A 24,311-nucleotide genomic window follows, 5' to 3' on the forward strand; every position below is an offset into this window, starting at 1 on the left:
ACAGGAGATGGAAGGACAAGATAGGAGCTGGAAGAAGAGGAGAGAGAACAAGATAGTACAAGATATGAGATAGGAGAAGAGAAGAGAAGATAGGAGATAGAAGAACAAGATAGGAGAATATAGGAGATCGGAGAAGATCAGAGAACATAGGAGATAGACGATACGAGAAGACAGGAGGAGATAGGAGATAGAAGAAGACAGGAGGATAGGAGATGGAGGATAGGAGAAGATATGAGATAGATGGAGAAGATACGACAAGATAGGAGAAGATGGGAGACATAAGAAGATGGGACAAGATCGGAGATAGAAGGATAAGATAGGAGAAGATGGGAGACATAAGAAGATGGGACAAGATCGGAGATAGAAGGATAAGATAGCAGATAGGAGATTGCAGAAGATCGGAGAAGATAGGACAAGATAAGAGATGGAAGATCGCAGAAGATAGGATGAGACAGGAGATGGAAGGACAAGATAGGAGATGGAAGAAGAGGAGAGAGAACAAGATAGTACAAGATATGAGATAGGAGAAGATAGGAGAAGCTAGGAGATAGAAGGAGGATAGGAGAAGATATGAGATAGATGGAGAAGATACGACAAGATAGGAGACATAAGCAGCGAGGAGGAGAAGATGGGAGAAAGGAGAAGCAGGAGATAGGACAAGGTAGCAGACAAAAGGAAAACACATACAGGATAGTAGAAGCTACAAGGACCTGCTAGTAGCGAGAAGCGAGAGAAAGGAGGAGATAGGACAAGATCAGACAAGATAGGAGATAGAAGAAGATCGGAGATAGACAGGAAAGACAGGGGAACCAAAGGAAAAAGGGCTCCTACCTTGTGAAATTGCCTTGCGAGAGACATATGGCTGGCGCAATCCATCCCGGGACCTCAATCACTCTCAGAAGACTCCCGGCAGGAAAGCAATGCATGCTGGTCTTACAGAAAAGATTTCAGAAACAAGCCGTGCAGTTGCAACTTTTCATAATCCAACTACGTGTACCAGCAGCTCCTGACAACTTCAACGATTTTGTACCATCTAAATTGTATTGCTTTCACTGATGTATCTCTATACGTGTCTATTCTATCGTAAGCCGCCTTGAGAGCCTTTTGGCCAAAAGGCAGGGTAGAAACAGACTATGATAATAATAATGAGGAGAACATAGGAGATAGAAGGAGAAGGTAGAAGGAGAAGACAGGAGACGAGAGGAGGAGAAGACAAGGCCCATCCCTGTTGGGGACCCAAAGATGGTAAGAAGTCAAACTCCCTCTGTAAGAGAAGAAAACACTCCTGTTTGTAGGCCCATCTCTAGAGTGTTATAATAATAAAATTGGGTGTTAGAACAAATTAAACCAGAACTATCGCTAGAAGCTAGAATGATGAAACTGAGGTCATCCTACTTTGGACACATCATGAGAAGACATGATTCACTAGAGAAGACAATAATGCTGGGAAAAACAGAAGGGAGTAGAAAAAGAGGACGACCAAACCAGAGATGGCTTGATTCCATAAAGGAAGCCACAGACCTGAACTTACAGGATCTGAACAGGGTGGTTCATAATCGACTCGAAAGCACATTCCAACAACAGCAGAATTCTCGAGCGGCAGCCCAACAGGAGGCAAGGCTGCAGGCAACGAGAGGCAGAGCCAACCCGCTGCATTTGGTCTTCATTCTCTGAGTCCCTGCTAAGGTCTACAAGGGGCACTGAAATTAAAGAGGAGGAGGAAGCTGGGAGACAGGGGCAGCCCCCAAGAAGGGTTACGAGTAGAAGGCCAACAGGGGCAGACTAGCTGCGGGCAGACTGAGCTTGGCGCACGTACCCTTGGCCTGCCCGAAAATATCCGGTTGGGCATCCGCACAAGTAACCTCCTTCCGTGTTTGAGCAGCCATAGTTGCAGGGGCTTCCACCGGCCGCGCACTCGTTCACGTCCTGGCAGCCCCCGAAGGCTCGGTCGAAGTCGAAGCCGGACGGGCAGATGCATTTGAAGCTCCCCAGAGTGTTGTAGCACGAAGCCGAGCCACAGGCCGCAGGGCTAGAGCATTCGTTCTCGTCTGCAGTCAAAAGATGTTTTAATATACTCTCAAGCCTGCTTTTTGAAGATGTTTTAGAGTGTTTGTTGGGGCTGCTTCGGGGAGGAAGGGCAGGATGTAAACGTAATAAATACATAATTATAATATATTGTCATACTTTTAATAAATAAAAGGGAAGGGGACGTAGGAAGCCACCTTACATTGAGTCAGGCCACTAGTCTCTCTAGCTTGGTATTGTCTACACTGACTGGCAGTGGCTCTCCAAGGTTTCAAGCAGGGAGCCTCTCCCAGCCCTACCTGGAGATGCAGCCAAGGACCGAGCCTGGGGCCTTCTGCCTGCAAGACAGAGGGCTCTACCTCTGAGCCATGCCCTTTCCCCACGAAGCAGGGAGGCTGTCGGTTCGCCAAAGGCTCACACGGGGGGGGTATGAGCATTGATTCCTCACCGACACCCACAGCTCTGTGCGCACTGCAGCATTCCTAATTCACCCTCGCTCTGCAAGACGATGCATTGTGGAAGACTCCGTACGTTAAGAACGCAAGAAGGGCCCTGGTCTCCAACAGTGACAAGCCAGAAGCCAGTGCTGTTCGATCTGCACTGGCTCCCAGTTGTTTTCCGGGCCCAATTCAAGGTGTTGGTATTAACCTTTAAAGCCCTACACGGTCTCGGCCCAGTTTATCTGATGGAGCGCCTCCAACGCCACCAATTATGCCGCCCGACAAGATCAGCCACACAGGGCCTTCTCTCAGTCCCACCAACTAAAACAGCTAGGCTGGTAGGGACTAGAGAGAGGGCCTTCTCTGTGGCGGCCCCCACTCTCTGGAACTCCCTCCTATATGATCTTCGGCATGCCCCTTCCCTGAATGTATTCCGCCAGGCCTTGAAGACCTGGCTTTTCAGACAGGCCTTCGGGACTTCTGGGGAGGGTTAATCTTTTTTACTAATTGACTGCTACTCTGAACTGTCACTGTTTTACTGTTTTATTGTTGTACTGTATTTATTATGATGTATTTTAATTGAGTTGTACGTCGCCTAGAGTGGCCATTGGCCAGATAGGCGACTTATAAATTAAAATTATTATTATTATTATATCTGACAAGTAGGGTTTGCAGGCAGTGCCCCCCTTGCTGCACTCCCCCAGTATCTAGTTAGCCATAGCTACACTGCTTTCAGGCGGGCTGGGCCTGTGTTTCTTGCAGTCCTAGCCCAGAGATGGCGAGCGTCGAACCACAGGCCTTCGACATGCACAACAGTCGCTTCGAGCCTCTTAAAATTACCTTAGCCGCGCCCCAGCGATTCACTTACCCACACACTGGTTCCACTGGTAATGCTGGACGTAGCCCTGCGGGCAGCCACAACGATACCCGCCCAGCACATTCTGGCATCCATGTTGGCACCGGTGGTTCCCGTCACATTCGTCCACATCTGCGCACCAAACGGGGGGAAGGAAAAACATTAGCCACGTGGCAGGTGTTAAATCTAAAAGCGAAAGGTTTGCCTAGATCAGCAGCTCCCAAATTCCACCCCCCCCCCGTGGGAATCGCTGAGGTTCTCGACCAACCACCGAATGACTTTTCCGCCTGTTGCGGCAACGGCAGCTCCTTAGAATTCAAACCTTAACACCGTGGAACGAAACATAAAAAGCAAGGAAAATACAATTAAACATCGCTGCGACTATCCAATGCGATGGACTCCCGTCTTCAGCCACAACTGCACAGGCATGCTGCGGGCCACCTGGACACAGACCACAGTTTGGAAACTTCTGCGGTATTCCAATGACAGCTTTCTAAAAAGGCGTGAGAAATATCGGCCAGTTTATTTTCCCTCCTGATCCTTCCAATCCCTAGCGTGGAATTCTCTTTGTGCACCTTGGAATTTGTGTAGAATTAGCACAGAGGGAACCTACAGATCCAACACACCTTTTTTTTTTTTTGCATGATTGTCATGTGATTTTAGACCTCCATTACCTCCCCGGTGTGCGCACCTACCTTCACAACTGCTCCCAGAGGTGTCAAGGGCAAACCCTTTTTGACACTCACAGTTATAGCTCCCGGGGGTGTTTAGACATTGCCCTTTGACCCCACACAAGGTTGGCTGGGCGGTGCATTCGTTGTTATCTGCAGGAAGAGGGGGGAAACGGTAGAGAGTTCTCATGAAACACACACACCCTCTTATACACACACAACCCTCTGCTGCAACACAGTTCAACAGCCACGGTGTTGGCGTGACCAGAACGGATTTTCCTCAGACCAAATCAGATCAGCCATTTATTTATTACTATGTATTAATTAAATTTATATCCCGCTCCTCCTCTCAGAGGGAGCCCTGGGTGGCAAACAGGAGACAGGGCACTAAAAAAGCATCTCTGAAACATCTTAAACAACATCACATCCTAAACACTATCTCGAAAACAAAACATCTTCAAAACGTGTTAAAAACACAACTTTAAAAACATCTCCAAAAACAATTCCAACACGGATGCAGACTGGGATAAAGGTCTCTACCGAAAAGGCTTGTGGAAAGGATTATTCCACCTCCACCCCACTGGCTGCTTTTCCACCCGAGATCAGACACCTCAACTTTATTTTTTGTCGATTGACACTTTTATCCTACCTTTCCTCCAAGGACCTCAAAGTGCCACACAATGTGGTTCACCCCCTCACAACAACCCTGTTAGGTAGGTCGGGCTGAGAGACAGTGACTGACCCCCAAGGTCATCCAGTGAGCTTCATGGCCGAGCGGGGATTTGAACCCTGGTCTCTCTCAGGTCCCAGGCCCGACACTCTAACCACTACACCACACTGGCTCTCCCCCCCAAATAGGGACCCAGATATGTAATTACCCTCGTAAAGGGCATCTAGGAAATGCACAAAGGCAGAAAGCAACTTGCAGGGGACAAGAATGTTTTGATCCGGTGGCCTGGTTTGCACAATGCTAAACCGTGGTTAATTAAACTACGGTTTATTAAACCACGGCTTAGCATTCTGGGTGAGCCCAGTCAGCAGCTGTAGTATGGTTTATCAACTATGGTTAAAGGCAGCTCGTTGACCAACTGCCTTATAAGCCTCAGTTAATGTTAACCATAACTTAGCGTTACCTATGAACCTCCTTAACTATGGTTAAGGAGCAGTCACTGCCCAAAAGTTACAGAGCCACGAGCGAAGAGCAGCAAAACATCTGTACTGCTCTCAAGACTTCGCCTTGTGAAGTAATGAACCAAGGTTGAAACTATCGTCTGCCAAATGCCTCTGTTGTAACTATGGCTAATGACGTTAACTATGGCTAATGTTGACCGTGGTTTCTCATCGGGTACCAGGGATTTGTGTGGGTATACAGTTAAAAGTATAGAATGCTTACAATTCAAGAAATGTGTTCTTTGTGAGCTGGTGGGTAACCCTCACCTTTGGGTGGACACCAGGGAACTCTGTGTCCCAGAAGAGCAGGGTTCAAATCCCCACTCATCCATGAAGCTCACTGGCTGGGTGACCTCAAGCCAGTCGCCAACTCTCAGCCTAACCTATCTCGCAAGGTTGTCGAGAGGGAGGAGAACCATGAGCTCCATCTTGCGCTCCTCGAAGGAAAGGTGGGATATAAAGGCAAGAGTAAATAAAATTACAAGATAAAACTCACCGATACAGGAAGAATGGTGCTGGGTGAATCCAGGGGGGCACTTGCAGTTGAAGCCCCCAATGACGTTCACACAGAGGAACTGGCAGTTGTGCTGCTTCGTGGAGCATTCGTCCAGGTCTGGGGCACCGAGACAACAAGCAGAGTTACCCTCTCTGATTATACCGCTCTGACCCTACAGATCGAGGGTCTAAACAACTTAAGCCCCAAATGTCCGAAAGACTGCCTCCTTCCCTACAGACCCTCTCGGGTGCCGAGAGCAGCAGAGGAGGCCTTTCTTGGTAATTCTGCCACCCTCAGAAGTTCAGGGGACCTTGGCCTGGGAAAGGGGCCTTCTCTGTGGCAGCCCCGAAGTTGCAGAACTGACTCTCCGCAGAGGTGCATCTGGCAACCTCACTGTACAGCTTTCGTCGTATGCGGAAGATGCGCCTCTTCACCCTGGCCTTTGACACTTGAGATGTCTATTTTCAGGACCCTCTCTAGTTCTCAATGCAATTTATTTTAACCTGTTTTTGATAATGCACTTTATATGGTTGTAACCTGCCCTGAGACCTACTGCTGAACGGAGGGTAATAAATGCCATCATCATCATTCTAGAATTCCCAGCATAAGAACAAAATAAGAGCCAGCTGGATCAAGCCAGTGGCCCATCTAGCCAAGCCTCCTGTTCTCACAGTGGCCAACCAGCCGCCCCTAACGGAAGCCCACAAGCAGGACCCGAGTGCAGCAGCACTCTCCCCTCCTGTGCTTTCCAGCAACTGGTATTTGAGAGCATACTGCCTCCAACAATGGAAGCAGAGCATAGCCATCATGGCTAGTAGCCATTTGATAGCCTTTGCTACCGTGAATTTGTCTAATCCTCTTTTAAATCCAACCAAGTCGGTGGCCATCACTGCCCCTTATGGAAGCAAATCCCACTTCCTTATGATTATTATTATAGCCTAACCTTCCGAAGAAGCCCAGGGCAGCAAACATAAACCAATTCAACAAAAAGAGTAAGAATACTAAAAACACTTAAAAACATTCTAAAACACAGCTGAAGTCTAGTAAAACGCTGCTTAACTCGATCCTAACAGCTTAACAACAGTTTTTCATCAGTGATCTTCAGGTTGCCAGGAACAGTCCTCTTTCAGCTATCAAATGCCTGGGTGCGAACAGAACTGTTTTCAAATTCCTCCTGAAAGTTCATAGCGATGGGGACAGAAGCACCTCACTGGGGAGGGCATTCCACAAAATGTGGACCCAAAAAGGCCCAGTTTAACTACACGCTACGTGGAGGAGGACTTTCTTTTCTCTGTCCTGAATCTTCCAACATTAAAGCCATGAGAGGTGAACGTGGCATCAGAGCGCTTCCATTGTTTGCTGTGGACATGACCTGGGACCTTCGAGAGGCAACTGGAGCTTGCAAAAATCAACTCTCCGCCACCGCGAGTGCCTCTACTGCAGGCTCCCTCCCGAGCGCTAGTTACCTTTGCAGGTCTTGCCGTCTTCCTGCAGGGTGTAGCCTCTGGGGCAAGAGCACTGGAAACTGCCCTCTGTGTTCTTGCAGATGAAGTTGCACGGCTTGGGGGACTGGTTGCATTCGTCCAGGTCTACGGACAAGAGATTTATCATTATCATCATTATCATCATTATTATTAGATTTATATTCCACCATTCCTCCTAGCAGGGCAGCAATCAACAGTGCTAAAAACATCACAAAAACAGACCTCAAAATATACCAAAACATTAAACATTTTTTTTAAGAAAAGCTTTAAAAACATCTTTAAAAAAAATTAAAAAGCATTTCTAACACAGACGCAGACTGGGATAGGTCTCAACTTAAAAGGCTTCTTGAAAGAGGAAAGTCTTCAAAAGGCACCGAAAAGATGATAGCAGACGGTGCCTGCCTGATATCTAAGGGGAGGGAATTCCACAGGGTCGGTGCCGCCGCACTAAAGGTCCGTTTCCTTTCAGGATTCAGGGATGAGGTGGGCAAAAGGGACGATTCAACACACTTTCTGAAGCAATACTAAAAATGCCGATGGATTTTCAGGATGTTTTTTTAAAAAAAACACAGCAAAATTGCTGCAGAGAAGTGGATTTCAGGTGAGAAAAACCGCCCAGAGAGCTTCAGCTGCGGGGCAGTATATAAGTACAACAAATAAGATAAATAATGAATAAATAAAAATGAGACAGGAAGAGGACTGGGATTTCTTTGTTTGTTTTATTTATCTCTTAACTTGCTACCCCGCCCTTCCTCCCGGAAGGAGCCCGGGGCAGCCGACAAAAGCACATCCGCAGCACCGAGGGAACCCCATCTCGGCTGGGTCCTCCGGCTTGGCTGGAGCGCTCACCCTGGCAGGCGGTGCCGGTGAGGTCGGCGGTGTATCCCAGGCGGCAGTGGCAGCGGAAGGAGCCCATGCCGTTGATGCACTGGCCGTGCTGGCAGAGGTGAGGCAGGACCTTGCACTCGTCGATGTCTGCGTGGGCAGAGAAAAAGAGCCTTTGGTGAAGAACGAGGGCACCCGGCATGCTTTTTTTATAATCCCCACTGCAGCGCCAGCTGGCAGGCTCCAAGATCAGTGGGGCAGTAAATCCCCTCCGGGTTTTTGCCCGAACGTTCTAGGAGCAGGGTCTGAAACCCCAGGGTTTGCTCCTTTCAGCACAGCCTTTCACACACCATGTGCATCGTTACACATGAAGGTTAAGAAGGTCATTTTGCACTCTTTCTGTAGAAACCATCTAAAATTTATTAGTTTGCAGGTGAATCAGGCTGCACTGAAGTACATTCCTGACACCCACACCATACATTTAAGCACATGGCTTTCCCCCCAAAGCATCCTGGGAACTGTAGTTTGTTATGGGTGCTGGGAAACATAGCTCTGTGATGGGCAAATGACAGTTACCAAGATTCTTTGGGGGACGACGTGTGCTTTCAATGTGTGGTGCAGATGTGGCCTTTGAGGGTTTTCACTTCTCTCCCCCCTCCATGCACCAGCCCCTCCCTCTCCACAAGATATAGAAAGAGAGAAAGCTACACACACATCAATTTTCCAAGGGTAAAAGTTGGATCCAGTAGAATTAACCTGAGTCTTGAAAAGCCATGGAGCCGAAAGGGGAAGTGGGAAAGAGTGTCACTCTTCCCAAGTTCCTCCTTCAGCTCTATGTTCTTTTCAAGGAGGAAAAGGAAACAGCCTTCACCACCTCATGACCAAGAGGACAGCGAGAGGGAGGCTCGGACCTTTGGGGAACCATGGTGCCCACAGGCGTCACATTGAGGACCCCTGCCTTACAGGCTCCCACTCACCTCTCCCATCAGTTGTGTAGCCTGGCCCGTGCGGACACATCTTCTTGTAATGGGCTGTGGCAGGAAAGGGGCAGAGTTCGCACTGGGGTCCCCAGCCGCGCCCTCCGTTGCAACAGCACTCCGATTTGGTGACCTGGTGCCGGTTGGTCGAGGACATTTGGCACATGGTTTGCAGCACCTCGGTGAAGCAGAATCCTTGGCGGGTGTCTGGGATGAGAGAGGGAGACGTATAGTTATCAGAGTGCCCCACAGCCTGCGTAGTTGGACCCAACTCCAGGAAGAACAAGGGCTGGAGAGGGTCAGCCACTCTGAAAGAAAATCTCTGACCCCTTTGGCATCCAGGTGGATTGTCAAAACCCAATTCTCCCAGCTGAGCATTTCCAAAAACTTTCAAATTTCCCATTTCAAATTTGATTTCTGAGAGGCGCTTCAACCCCCTGGCCCCACTGGTTGAAGAAGTATCACACAGTTCAACACTTGGGTTTGAAGAAAAAACACAATCCAGACTTTCCAAAACAATATGACAACCGAAATACAGCTATCCTTCAAAATTCACACTTATCAGGATTTTGCAATGCAGTTTTCCAACCAACATCCTTGAAAATCCATATATCGGGGAAAGTATGCATAAAAATGAATCTATCAGTGAAAACAACATAAACGTGCATTATATCTTGGGAAATTGCTGGAAAAATGTGTATGTTAGTCAAAATGGCATACAAAAATGTGTTTATTCAGAGAAATTTGCACTAAAATACTGAAGGAATTTCATGAGGATATCAGTGTGCCCACTGGGGAACGTAGAAACTCCTGATGCCACGCTTCCGCAGCTCAATGCTATGGAAACACGCATGCACAGAGATGAAACACTGCCGCTTGGTGTTCCTGGAGGTGCAGTGTTGAGGTCGATGGGCCGGGAAGCGGGGTGACGTTATGCTTCAGGGTGGAGCAAAAAGCTCTGATGCCCGCAAATCTGCCAAGCCTGAGAGTCTGCCTCCTCACCAGGAGATGTTTACCTGTTCTCCCTGAGAAGGGGGAGGCAAAAACCTCCCCTGAAACCTCAGCTTGGACCCCGAGAACTGGAAAGCCTACCAGGCTATCATGCGACAGCTGTAACCGCCTCTGCCCGGCTGTCACGCAACAACTGCAGCAGAAAGCTCAAGTCTCCCGCACTTACCGAGGCACTCGGTGCCGGAGGGGCTGCTTTGGAAGCCTTCGTTGCAGTCGCAGTGGTAGCTGCCCACGGTGTTCATGCAGCGCCCGTTGGGGCAGATGCCTGGTTTCGTCCGGCATTCGTTCTCATCTGAGGGCAGCAAGAAATGACAGGAGGAGGAGATTATGAGTGGGACGCGTTTCACGTCTGCTATGGGCACATGCAGAGGCTGAGCTCAAGGATTCAACGGGTGAGGAACCATTTGAGTCCGCCTGTCAAACTTCTCAGGGAGAGAAAGATCTGCAGCAGGTTGGGGCTTCAAAGCACCACTCAGGGGTTGTGAACAGCCCTGCGAGCTGCTTTGAAGCATTGCTGAGGCTTGGAGTTATCGCCTATCAGGGGAAACCTGCTGTGTTTGGGAAAGGGAAAAAAATGCCTGTGATCATCATGGTTTTGGGAGTTTTTTTAATGAAAAACGTGGACTACCTGTGCAGCCTTCGCCATCCGGCCTCCGTTGCATGCCAGGTGGGCAGATGCACGCAAAAGTACCAATGAGGTTCTTGCACATCATCCCGTGAGATTCGCAGTGGTGCATCCCTTCGGCGCATTCGTCCAAATCTGCCAGAAAAGAGGTAAAGGAGGGCAGGATGCGATGGAGACGGAGGGCGGAAGCTCGTGCGTCGAGCACCCGCTTTGCATGCAGAAGGTCCTAGGGTCAATTCCTGGCATCTCCAGACAGAACTGGGAGAGGCTCCCGGTCCAAAATGCTGAAGCCTGCCCATTTCCGTTCACTCAGATTCTCATATTTCCAGTCGTAAATTCAGTTCATGTTTCTGCAGCAACTTGCTTTTTTTTTTTTTTGAAAAAAGGACCCTCATGGAATTATTCAGCATTTAGCATGCATTTATATTTTTGCAAGCAGTTTTGACTAAATGGGGACATCTTTGCAAACAATTTCCCCCAACGTAATGCGTTCTTGTACGTTGTGTTCACTAGTATAGTCATTGGCTTTCCCTTAAACAAGTGCACATTTGTAAACGTCGTTTGGCAGGAGAACAGCCTTGCAAAATGTGGAGAAGTGCAAACCTCAAAGGTTGGCTGGGTTTCATTTCTTAAATTGTTTTGGAACTTGGCTTTAAATCCAAACTGAATCAGATTTCTGCCCCCATCCTCAGCAGGCAAGACTGAGGGAGAAGGACAAAGTGTCTGACTCAGCATATAGCCACTCCCTATGCCTCTATTTAAATCAGCCCTTTATTCGGAACCATCAGGACTAGAAACTTGCTTCATGTGTACGGAAAGGACCTTGTGGCTTTGCATGAGGTCCCGGGTTTAGCCTGCAGCAGGAAATGTACTAGGATTCTGCCCAATTCAGATTTGGTACCAAATTTTCCATTAATTTCCTTATTCTCAAATAGTTGAGGATAGGATTTTAATGTAGCGCATTTCCACGACTAATTTTGGGGGGGAAATCCGCCTATAAAGTATCTATTTTAAGAACGATAATTTATTGCTATTTCCTTTAAACATATCAATAGTTCCTTAAGATATCAATATTTTAAAAGGACATGTCATTGATTTCCTTTACAAATATCAATATTAATAGCGATATTTTCTTTAAAAATATTGGTATTCATAATGATTATTTTTTCCAAGTGGAAAAACCCCACAGACTGCTAAAAGGAGCAACTAGCAGGCGAACAACAAACTCGAATCAATGCCAGCCTAAGAGGTCGACGGCGGAATGCTCTCGAACTGGCACCAGCCAACGGATCCCATCCCTAATCTGCAGGTAGGAAAAGACAGGAGGTCCCACATTCAATCCCCAGTGGCATCTCCAGGCAGGGCTGGGGGAGACTCCTGCCTGAAAGCCCTGGAGAGACGCTGCCAGTCAGTGCAGACAACAGAGAGCTAGATGTTCTGCCCGTCTGAGTCGGATTACAGGACCTTCCTTTGCTAATCTGATCGGAGGACGCAAATAAACAGGCACAAGCAGAATGCGGATCGAGAGAGATTATATACGACTACTTTGCTGAGCTTTCTCACCTTTGCACATCCTCCGGTCGTCCCGCAGAGTGTATCCAGATGGGCAGGTGCAGTCGTAGGAGCCGAGAGCATTGATGCAACGGAAGGCGCAGAGCAGCGGGTTCAAGGTGCACTCGTTGATATCTGGGCAGTGGAGATTGCATAAGCGAGAGGCGGTTGGCAAGAGACATTGTTATAGCTATTTATATCCCACCACTCAGGATGCAAATCCTTCCAAGGTGGTTCATGGCAAAACACAATGGAAGCAATAAACTACTGTAAAAACAGTATCAAAACATTAAAAAACACAGTGGGGTAATTGATGCCGTATAGGTTGTCGGCACAGAATAACCTCTAGAGGTGTAGATGACCCTTCGCCAACCTGGTGCACTCCAGATGTTTTAGACATCAGCCTGCTCCACGAGCTAGAGGGAGCCCCAGCTGACAAAGCGTCAAGGCGAGTTAAGCAGCAGAGCAAAAAGAGGGTAAGTAGCTCCCATTTATTTCATTCTTTAATTGAATTAAAACAGCTCAGAGCAATAAGTAATAAGGGCAGCCTAAGGTCACCCTGAGCTAGGAGCCAAATCCTGGAAGAACCTATATCTTAGGAGACAGACCCTAGGAGAAGGAAGCCTATAGAAAGCTAGTTTTCAACACCACCCTAGCAGGAAAGCTTCAGGGGACACTGTAAACAAGGCTAAATTCCAGTCGGAGAGAAGGGGAAAAAGGAAACTCCACCAATACATACAGGGAGAGAGACAGCTCAGTCTTTGCTAAAAAGGGCAGCTTTAGCCTTCCTGAAACAACCACAAGCTCTGTTTCCCTAGGTTAAAGAAAGGTCAGGCTGTTCTAGGTGGGAAAACAACAAACACAAAAGACTTGCCTGGAAGTCACAGCCCCTTGCTTAGATTAAAAGCAGCCAAAAGCTTAAACAGTCCCGCCCCTCGCTCAGGAAGGAAGCCTGCCTTCCTGCCTTCAAAGGAAGGAAGCCTGAGATAATCCTAAGGAGTTAAGCCCCAGCTGATAGTTGAGCCATCAGCCTCAATTAACACATCATTGGCTGGCAGCAGTAGCTGGGAGGGACCAGCCACACATATAAAGTCAGAGCACCCTAGCGAGGGAGCCTGCTCCACGAGCTAGAGGGAGCCCCAGCTGACGAAGCGTCAAGGCGAGTTAAGCAGCAGGGCGAGGAGGCCAGGGCCCCCCACTCTGCCCATCTATTCCCTGACCTCAACTAAACCGCAGTCTCCAACCCATTGATGTAATAAACCTTAAACAAAACTATGCAGGTAAGAAGCCAGCAGGGGTGTGGGGGCTTTCCAGTGTTTTGCACTGCCTGCAGCATGTACGACTATCTGCCTGTTGGACAGAAGTCGTGGGTGTGCTCTCGGTGCAATGAGCTCCTGGCTCTCCGGGAACGCCTTCATTTCCTTGAGGCCAAGGTGGCAGACCTGGAAAAGCTTAGAGAGGCAGAGAGGTGTGTGGAGGAGGCCTTCAGGGACGTTATAGCTGTGTCCCACTCCAACGATGATAGCTCTCCTGCTATCATGGAGAACGACGGTCTCAGGGAAGGAGAGCATCCAGCTGAGGAAGAGGGAAACGATCCCTTAGAAGGGACCCATTCCTTGGGGGATAAGCAGCTATCCTCTCGTGCCGAGGATATATCTCCGGGAGGTGGAGGGATCCTTGTAGTGGGTGATTCGATCATTAGGAACATAGACAGTGGGGTGTGTGATGGGCATGTAGACCGCAAGGTGTTTTGCCTGCCTGGTGCGAAGGTTGCGGATATCACCCGTCGTTTAGATAGTTTGGTAGACAGTGCTGGGGAGGAGTCAGTGGTCGTGGTACACGTTGGCACTGACGACATGGGGAAATGCAGCCGTGAGGTCCTGGAAGCAAAATTTAGGTTGCTAGGTAGGATGCTGAAAGCCAGGACCTCCAAGGTGGCTTTCTCTGAAATGCTACCGGTTCCACGCGCAGGACCAGCCAGACAGGCCCAGCTTTGCAGTCTCAATGCGTGGATGAGATGATGGTGTCGGGTGGAAGGGTTTGGATTTGTTAGGCACTGGGGAACATTTTGGGACAAGCCGGGCCTGTACAAAAGGGACGGGCTCCACTTGAACCAGAATGGAACCAGACTGCTGGCACTTAAAATTAAAAAGGTAGCAGAGCAGCTTTTAAACTGACTGAGGGGGAAAACCCGACAGGAGCTGAGGAAGGTCCGGTTCGGAATAAACCTCCCCCCTGGGATAAAGACCAAAGAAATGATGGAATTTTAAAAGGGGTAGGCCTAGAAGTAGGCATTGTGAGAGCAGGGGCACAGGATATAAATTCAGAAGGGCAAAATTACCACAGGCCAAACCACAAGTGCCAGAGACACTTGAAGAGAGACACTGCTTACAAGTGCCTGTACGCTAATGCTAGGAGCCTCCGAACCAAGATGGGAGAACTGGAGTGCTTGTTCTTAGAGGAGAGCATTGATATAGTGAGCATAACGGAGACCTGGTGGAATGGAGAAAGCCAGTGGGATACGGTTATCCCTGGATATAAACTATATCGGAAGGACAGGGAAGGACGTATTGGTGGTGGAGTCGCTCTATACGTGAAAGAAGGCATTGAATCCAGCAAGCTCGAAACCCAAAAGAGGCGGACTCCTCCACAGAATCGTTGTGGGTGGTGATACCATGCCCCAGAAGGGACTTAATACTGGGAACAATCTATCGTCCCCCTGATCAAAATGCTCAGGGAGACCTTGAGATGAGATATGAAATTGAGGAAGCATCCAAACTAGGAAATGTGGTAGTAATGGGTGACTTCAACTACCCGGACATAGACTGGCTGCATATATGTTCCAGTCATGACAAAGAAGCAAAATTTCTAGATATTCTAAATGACTATTCCCTAGACCAGTTGGTCATGGAACCGACCAGAGGGACGGCAACCCTGGACTTAATCCTCAGTGGGGACCGGGACCTGGTGAGAGATGTAAGTGTTGTCGAACCGATTGGGAGCAGTGACCATAGTGCTATTAAATTAAACATACATGTAAATGGCCAATTGCCAAGAAAATCCAACACGGTCACATTTGACTTCAAAAGAGGAAACTTCACAAAAATGAGGGGATTGGTAAAAAGAAAGCTGAAAAACAAAGTCCAGAGGGTCACATCACTCGAAAATGCTTGGAAGTTGTTTAAAAACACTATATTAGAAGCTCAACTGGAGTGCATACCGCAGATCAGAAAAGGTACCGCCAGGGCCAAGAAGATGCCAGCATGGTTAACGAGCAAAGTCAAGGAAGCTCTTAGAGGCAAAAAGTCTTCCTTCAAAAAATGGAAGTCTTGTCCAAATGAAGAAAATAAAAAAGAACACAAACTCTGGCAAAAGAAATGCAAGAAGACAATAAGGGATGCTAAGAAAGAATTTGAGGAGCACATTGCTAAGAACATAAAAACCAACAACAAAAAATTCTATAAATACATTCAAAGCAGGAGACCGTCTAGGGAGACAATTGGACCCTTGGATGATAAGGGAGTCAAAGGTGTACTAAAGAACGATAAGGAGATTGCAGAGAAGCTAAATGAATTCTTTGCATCTGTCTTCACAGTGGAAGGTATAGGGCAGATCCCTGAACCTGAACTAACATTTGCAGGAAGGGATTCTGAGGAACTGAGACAAATAGTGGTAACGAGAGAGGAAGTTCTAAGCTTAATGGACAATATAAAAACTGACAAATCACCGGGCCCGGATGGCATCCACCCGAGAGTTCTCAAAGAACTCAAAGGTGAAATTGCTGATCTGCTAACTAAAATATGTAACTTGTCCCTCGGGTCTTCCTCCGTGCCTGAGGACTGGAAAGTGGCAAATGTAATGCCAATATTCAAAAAGGGATCCAGAGGGGATCCTGGAAATTACAGGCCAGTTAGCTTAACTTCTGTCCCTGGAAAACTGGTAGAAAGTATTATTAAAGCTAGATTAACTAAGCACATAGAAGAACAAGCTTTGCTGAAGCAGAGCCAGCATGGCTTCTGCAAGGGAAAGTCCTGTCTCAGTAACCTATTAGAATTCTTTGAGAGTGTCAACAAGCATATAGATAGAGGTGATCCAGTGGACATAGTGTACTTAGACTTTCAAAAAGCGTTTGACAAGGTACCTCACCAAAGGCTTCTGAGGAAGCTTAGCAGTCATGGAATAAGAGGAGAGGTCTTCTTGTGGATAAGGAATTGGTTAAGAAGCAGAAAGCAAAGAGTAGGAATAAATGGACAGTTCTCCCAATGGAGGGTTGTAGAAAGTGGAGTCCCTCAAGGATCAGTATTGGGACCTGTACTTTTCAACTTGGTCATTAATGACCTAGAATTAGGAGTGAGCAGTGAAGTGGCCAAGTTTGCTGACGACACTAAATTGTTCAGGGTTGTTAAAACAAAAATTGCGAAGAGCTCCAAAAAGACCTCTCCAAACTGAGTGAATGGGCAGAAAAATGGCAAATGCAATTCAATATAAACAAGTGTAAAATTATGCATATTGGAGCAAAAAATCTGAATTTCACATATACGCTCATGGGGTCTGAACTGGCGGTGACCGACCAGGAGAGAGACCTCAGGGTTGTAGTGGACAGCACAATGAAAATGTCGACCCAGTGTGCGGCAGCTGTGAAAAAGGCAAATTCCGTGCTAGGGATAATTACGAAATGTATTGAAAATAAAACAGCCGATATCATAATGCCGTTGTATAAATCTATGGTGCGGCCGCATTTGGAATACTGTGTACAGTTCTGGTCGCCTCATCTCAAAAAGGGTATTATAGAGTCGGAAAAGGTTCAGAAGAGGGCAACCAGAATGATCAAGGGGATGGAGCGACTCCCTTACGAGGAAAGGTTGCAGCATTTGGGGCTTTTTAGTTTAGAGAAAAGGCAGGTCAGAGGAGACATGATAGAAGTGTATAAAATTATGCATGGCACTGAGAAAGTGGATAGAGAAAAGTTCTTCTCCCTCTCTCATAATACTAGAACTTGTGGACATTCCAAGAACCTGAATGTTGGAAGATTCAGGACAGACAAAAGGAAGTACTTCTTTACTCAGCGCATAGTTAAACTATGGAATTTGCTCCCACAAGACGCAGTAACGGCCACCAGCTTGGATGGCTTTAGAAGATTAGACAAATTCATGGAGGACGGGGCTATCAATGGCTACTGGCCACGATGGCTGTGCTCTGCCACCCTAGTCAGAGGCAGCATGCTTCTGAAAACCAGTTGTCGGAAGCCTCAGGAGGGGAGAGTGTTCTTGCACTCAGGTCCTGCTTGCGGGCTTCCCCCAGGCACCTGGTTGGCCACTGTGAGAACAGGATGCTGGACTAGATGGGTCACTGGCCTGATCCAGCAGGCTCTTCTTATGTTCTTAGACTGTAACTCCCACCAGCCCCAACATCTGGAGGGCACCAGGTTGGCAAAGGGAAGAGAGTTTGACCATTAAACTATAGCAGACAGAAAGATGAATAACATTGTTTTCAGCAGAAGATCAACTTCAGCAGAACAGAAATAGCGTTGTATGTGACAAAAGCAAGGAGGAACAGGAAATGATGCCTTCTTGCCCCCTAGAAACTGCCGTAGATGTCACCCCCCAAAAATCAGCACTAACCTTCGCATGTCATCATAGGCCCCGGCTCAAATCCCTCATCACACACACACTCGAAGCCCCCGACCACATTGGTGCACGTGCCGTTCCCACATGGGTTTCCAATGGAGCACTCATCCGTGTCTGGCGGGGGGAAAGCAAGATGGCCCAGTTGGCATTTAAGTTACACACATCTGTTTTGTAAGGCTACAAGCTCTTACCAGTTTACTTCAGCAACCCTCAGTGGTTCCCAGCAGCCAGCATAACCAATGGTCAAGGATTATGGGAGTTAGAGTCCAGCAATATCGTGGGCCTCCCGTTTGGGCATCTGATTGGCCATCGTAAGAGTAGAGTACTGGACTAGATGGGCCCCCTTTGGCCCAATCCATCAGGCTTTTCTGAGGTTCTGTTCTGGTGCCATGGTGGAGCTCCTAGGGCAAGGCAGGTTAGGTGTTTCAGCACCATGGATGGCTCCTAGTAAGCAGGTTGCTCCAGTACTCGACTAGATGGGCCTTTGGCTGGATCCAGCAGCCAGCCTCTTTCAGTGCAATCCTCTACATGTCTAAACACAAGTAAGTCCCACAGAGTTCAGTGGAGCTTAGTTCCAGGTAAGTAGGTATACGATTGCAGCCTGAATGATTTATAAAATTTGTAACGCATGAATACAAATGAAAATGCAATGTTGCGGTGTTAGCTGACTACATCACGCTCCGCCGCAGAGACAGCTTTCCTGAGGCGGCATCCCCACACTCACCCACACAATTCACTCCAGTGTAGTCAAGGTTGTATCCGAAGGGGCACTCGCAACGGAACGACCCATCCGTATTAATGCACACCCCGTTGATGCAAATGCCAGGGTTTTCGGAGCATTCGTTCACGTCTAGAAGGGAAAACGGAAAGAGGTCCCTTGAAAGATGCTGTAAAGTGCTATATATGTTTTGCTTTCCTAAATTTTTTTCCTTTATAGGAAGCTGTTTTGATCTGGTTGATTTGCCCCAATAGCACAAGCCAAGAAAACTAAAATAAGTGAGGGGAAAAGCATGTCAAGATCACTGGGTCCCAAAACCCTAAGAAGGAGCTCTTGTAGGCCCCAGCAGTTGCCAACTTAGAATCATAGAATAGTAGAGTTGGAAGGGGCCTAATAAGGCCATCGAGTCCAACCTCCGGCTCAATGCAGGAATCCAAATCAAAGCATTGCCAACAAATGGCTGTCCAGCTGCCTCTTGAAGGCCTCCAGTGTTGGAGAGCCCACTACCTCTCTAGGTCATTGGTTCCAACTTACAAGGGTATACAAACCAACCCTGCAAGGTAGCCACCACTCCTTAGGTCCAACCAGACCAAGCCAGGAGACTCCTAGTCCTTTCTGGACATTGGTAAAGACCGCCGGTGTCCACAAGAGCTGGCTCTAAGGGTTTCGGAACCCAGTGATCTTGACACGGTGGCAGATTTTGCTAAAAAAAAATTGCTTTTTAGTTGCATTGTGCTGTCATTGTTTTTACTCACCAAACTCTTCTAATATAGGGGTGGGGTACTGGAAATGGCCGGCGGGGCTGCCCATCTGTCAATCATCTGATGCCACACAATGCCGTCAGCTTTGGCAAGCCCTAACGTCCAGCTGATGCACAGTGCTTTGTAAGCCCTGAGGATCAGCAGATCCTTTTGACCAAGCTTCATCCTGACCTGCTCCACACCTGGTGCCAGGGGTAGAGCAGGTGGACGTGGCTTGGCCCCAGTGACCTGGCAGGCCTAATCAGGTCCATGGGCTGGATGGTACTCAGCCCATTTTCTAGTAGAATGTATTATGTACGCTGCTTCGGATAAAATTTGTTTCCTGGTTTGCAGCATACAGACACACACTTCACGGCACGTTGCAGATCTCACAGCGGACTTTGCTCCTGAGCAGGGATGGAAGGATCTGTCAGTTCTGGTACTCTCTGTTTCTCACCTTTCCAGTCTTAAATTCAGTTCTCCACATTTTCCCAGCGATTTATTTATTAAAAACCCTAATGAAAATTCCTCAGCATTTTAGTGCAAATTTCTCCCACGAAACACATTTTTGTGTGCCGTTTTGCCTCATGTACACATTTTTGCAAGCTGTTTCTCATCATGGGATGCATCGTTGTGCGTTATTTTCACAAATACATTGGCTTTCAGGCACACTTTCCCCCAATAGATGCATTTTCGTAAACATTGTTTTGGTTGGAGAATAGCGCTGCAAAATTTGGATAAGACGGTTGAAAGGATGGCCGTGTTTTGGCTCTCTTATTGTTTTGGAAGGTGTGAATTTGATAGATTTGCTTTCAATGAGAACTGAATTTGATTCCTCCCACCCCTCCAGGCTCCTGACCTCCTTTAAGGGAAGACACTTACCTTCCCTGGTATCTCCTGGCCCAGGAATGGCACCATGACCGTAAGGGCACAGCTCCTGGAACGCAACTAAACAGAGGCACAGAAACAAAACATGGTTGTTGTTGGTTTTAAATAATAATAATAACCCCACACACCTGCATAACATTTCTATTCTTCCCATTCATTGCACTGGGTCTACTCTGAGTAGAACACAACAGCTGAGGATTTAATTCTGCTCCTATCTTATTAATTGCATTTGTTCTAAATTAATTTTTTATTTGCAAATTTAACACAGAAAGAGAGAAATAAAATAAAAAATACAATTAATAAAATTATTATTAATATTAAAATTATTAATAATAATGAAAAAAATTACACATTATTATTATTAATCAAATAATGATACACCATCAGTTCACATTACAGATACGATAACCATAAGTACATATTACATTACATTAAACATCTAAGTTGGTATAAGCCATCCAGATGTCCAAATACTGTAGGTATCCACACGAGATGTTGACGTTAACAGGAAATATGTTTACTTATATATTTCTTAATATATTTGTTTACAACATTTCTACACCGCTGAATCATTTGCATTTCTGAGTGGTATTCAAACGTAGCCAGGGCAGGAAGGAATATTGCAAAATAGACAGCGGGTGTTTATCCTTCCAGGCCCAAAGTGTAAGTCCCTTAAGCAAAACTTATTTAAGTGCAATGACTTGTATATTGAACATAGCGCTTTTAAGATGTGATTGTTTACTCTGTATTTTAAACAATGTTGTGTAATCATCTGCATTGTGAGGGCTTTCGCCCTGAGAAGCAGGTACGAATTCCAAATAATCATAACAACAACAATTTCCACATAACGCACTCAAAAGGAGGAGGGGATGGATCATGTTTTTGCCACTGACTTCTATCTCCCCCCAATCTTTTTCACTGAGGGATGATCCACTGACTCTGCCCGCGCTGGGCCCAAACCCGACCCAGCAAGGCACCTACCATTGCCCTCCTGCGGGCACAGCTCACAGGGGTCCCCCCAGCCTTCCCCGGGCATTTTGCTGCAGCAGCACCGTGCCTTGGTGGTGTTGAAGGCTTTGGGAACAGAGCATTTGCCGTTGTCAAAGCGGGTGAAGCAGAAGCTCTGGCGTGTGTCTGTGGGGCAGGAAGAGAAGGCATGAGTTAAACTCTGTGACAACGGATGGAAGGACCTATCAATTTTGATCATCTCTCTCATTTTTCCAGTTGTAAATTCAGTTCTCCACTTTTCTGCACCAATTTGCAATTTATTAAAAAAAAAAACTCATGAAAATTCTTCAGCATTTGAGTGCACGTTTCCTAATAAACACATTTCTGCATTCAATGTCACGCAAACATTTTTGCAAGCATTTTCTCCTAATGGAATGCAAGTTTGTACTTCCCCCCACTAATACAATCATTTTAATGCACACTTTCCCCTCATAGCTGCATCTTTGTGTACTTGGGTTGCTTTGGAGAACTGCACTGCAAGATTTGGATAAGCACAAATTTCCAAGGATGGAAATTTCATTGTTTCGGAAAACGTGAAATATATGAATTTGGGTTCAAATGCAAACCGACTTGAATTTCTCCCCCATCCCTAAACAACACACGAGGGGTGCTTTTTGTGTGTCGGGGGGAATAACATACCATGCTACAGAGGCACATAAACTTATTCATGGTGCCAAGAAAGTGGACAGAGGGAAGTTTTCCTCCCACTCTCATAATGTTAATACTGGTGGACTTCCAAACAAGCTGAATGTTGGAACAGACAGAAGAAAGTCCTTCTTCCCCCAGTGCAGAGTTAAACGACGGAATTCGCTCCCACAGCAGGCACGGATGGCCACCAACTTGGATGGCTTTCGAAGAGGATTAGACAAATTCGTAGGGGAGCAAAAGGCTATCAGTGGCTACTGGCCACGATGGCTGTGCTCTGCCGCTGCAGACAGAGGCAGGATGTTTCTGAATGCCAGTTGCTCAGGTCCTGCTTGCGGGCTTCCCATCACGGGCATCTGGTTGGCCACGGTGAGAACAGGAGGCTGGACTAGGTGGACTACTGCTCTAACCCAGCATCTTACGCACTGCAAGACTCTTGCTGCAGAAGTCTTGGGGCCCAGTTGCTAAGGGATGAAGTACAAGGGAAGCTGATTGCCTTCTTATGCTGACTGTGGGCTTCCCAGAGACATCTAGCTGGTCACTCTTGGAAGCAGCACACAGGACTAGGTGGCGCTTTTGGTCAGATGCAGCAGGAGCAGGGGAAGTCCATCGCATGAGCAATTTGCCACCAGCTTTGACAGCTTTAAAAGGCAAAGGAATGCATAGAGTGTCAGTGAGAGGTAATAGAGCCTCCATGTTCAGCAGCTGTTGGGGGAGCAACAGGGTGAAGGCTGTCACCCCCATGTGTTGCCTTTGGCATCCTGCAAACAACTGTGGGAAGTTGGGCTGAGACGGGCCTTTGGCCTGATAAAGGTATCGCATCCACGGCGAGATACGTTCACGGAGGCCTCTCATGCAGTTTAAATAGAACCTCCATAACCAGTGGCAGTCTACCTCTGGAGACCAGTGGCCAAGAGGCAGGCACCAGCCTCTCTGTCTGTCTGTCTGTCTGCCTATCTGTGTCTGTGTGAGAGAGAGAGTGTGAGAGAGAGAGAGACAGAGCGACTTGGTCAGATCAGAACAGGGAAAGCTATTGAGGCAGGCTGCTAGGCTGCTTCTCCTGGCTGACCAAGGATTTAGCTAGATGGTCTTCGTGGTCCTCTGTGGAGAGTAGGATCCATACTGTCAAGTCCCCTCCTCTTTCCCAAGGCAGTTGTTGCCTGAGGCCTGTGATGCAAGCATCCAACTGGCCAAGACTCACCAAAGCAGCGCCGGCCATTGTCAGAGAGTACGAAACCAGGCGGGCAGATGCACTGGAAACTCCCTGGCGTGTTGGTGCATGTCCCGAACAGGCAGATGTTGGGCTCTTCCTCACATTCGTTGATATCTGCACACAAAAAAAATAGTAAATAAACACGGGTTGCAACCAATGTAGACCCATTGAAATTAAAGGGCATGGCTAACTTGGATCTGTTTAGTTCAACAGGTCTACTCCAAGTAGAACGGAGATGGATGCAACCCATACATATCTATCTTATTCTATATTTACCTAAGAATCATCACGCAGCAGTTAGGTTGGTGGCCAACAGGTGGTGCTGCTAAATACAGTTTGATGACAGACTTCTGAGAGCTGCTAGGCCAGCAGAGACAGGCAGGCATAAAGGGAGGGTGAAGGAAAGGGGGATAGGGGGGTTGAGAAGTGAAGCGAGCAGGGGTGCAGCCCCTAGTGTCTCTCTCTGTGTGTGACTATACATGTTTTTCCCCAAGACACCAACCAAAGAATTTTGCAATGCCCTCAGTAATACGGGGTTGTGTCAAGTGGTAGTCCTGCTCAGAGTAAACCCACTGAAATGAAAGGAGATGGCTAACCGTGATCTATTAATTTCAATGGGCCTATTCTGAATAGAATTTAATCGGATACAACTAACTGAATCCATCTTGCTGATTTTTGCCTTATTTAAACTTGTCGATACGTTCTGTAGCTGCTTCAGGCACAATGAACTGTGGGAAAGTGGGACGCAAATAAAAAAAACCTGACAATGAAACTTACCAATGCAATTATCGTTCTGCACCTCGTAGCCTGGCGGGCAGATGCAACGGAAGGAGCCTTCCAGGTTCTGGCAGGTCCCCGGGGAGCAGGTCCCTGGCAGGCTGACACATTCGTTGACGTCTGCGAGGAAGAAGGCAAGAGGGTCAGCTTGGGATGAAGCTGGGAGGAGTCACCCCATCGGGCAGCCCCAAGACACCTCGAGGCGCCTGCAGGTGCCGCAAAGGATGGAGGGAAACATTTGCTGGGTTTGCATTTTAATGTGAGCCCCACAACCAGTACTTCCTGAAACAATAAGTGAACCAAAACACGGCCATGCTTCGAGAGTCGCACTCCTCTGAATTTGGCAACCCCCAAAATGAGCATTGTCGTTGGTAAATTTGGAAATGAAGAGGAGCTCCCCCTTCCCTCAAACCGTCTTTACGGTGAAGCTTTCGGATGATGGGGGGGATCCTCTCCGAGGGGGGTGGAAAGCTCTGTCCAGTTTGGTCACCTCCGTTTCTCATTTTTCCAAACTTAAAGTCAGCTCTCCACATTCCTGCAGGAAGTTGCCGATTTCTTAAAAAA

At 47.4% G+C, this 24,311-nt stretch overlaps 1 protein-coding gene across 2 annotated transcripts in view; it reads right to left on the reverse strand.

Annotated features, from left to right (window-relative positions):
- FBN3 (fibrillin 3) overlaps positions 1–24,311 on the reverse strand; it is a 178,345-nt gene that overhangs the window by 33,419 nt on the left and 120,615 nt on the right. For both annotated transcript variants that reach the window (XM_061601743.1, XM_061601742.1), the window contains 16 exons: positions 23,748–23,867; positions 22,959–23,084; positions 21,086–21,238; positions 20,099–20,164; positions 18,483–18,608; positions 17,753–17,872; positions 12,144–12,266; positions 10,584–10,715; positions 10,122–10,247; positions 8,945–9,151; positions 7,992–8,117; positions 7,125–7,247; positions 5,659–5,775; positions 4,017–4,145; positions 3,334–3,453; positions 1,817–2,048 (listed from right to left, as the gene is read on the reverse strand). In XM_061601743.1, coding sequence (XP_061457727.1) covers positions 1,817–2,048; positions 3,334–3,453; positions 4,017–4,145; positions 5,659–5,775; positions 7,125–7,247; positions 7,992–8,117; positions 8,945–9,151; positions 10,122–10,247; positions 10,584–10,715; positions 12,144–12,266; positions 17,753–17,872; positions 18,483–18,608; positions 20,099–20,164; positions 21,086–21,238; positions 22,959–23,084; positions 23,748–23,867 — 2,146 coding nt within the window. The remainder of the gene's footprint in view (positions 1–1,816; positions 2,049–3,333; positions 3,454–4,016; positions 4,146–5,658; positions 5,776–7,124; positions 7,248–7,991; positions 8,118–8,944; positions 9,152–10,121; positions 10,248–10,583; positions 10,716–12,143; positions 12,267–17,752; positions 17,873–18,482; positions 18,609–20,098; positions 20,165–21,085; positions 21,239–22,958; positions 23,085–23,747; positions 23,868–24,311) is intronic.

This window comes from Rhineura floridana, chromosome 18, assembly GCF_030035675.1.
Source record: "Rhineura floridana isolate rRhiFlo1 chromosome 18, rRhiFlo1.hap2, whole genome shotgun sequence".
Lineage (NCBI taxonomy): Eukaryota > Metazoa > Chordata > Lepidosauria > Squamata > Rhineuridae > Rhineura > Rhineura floridana.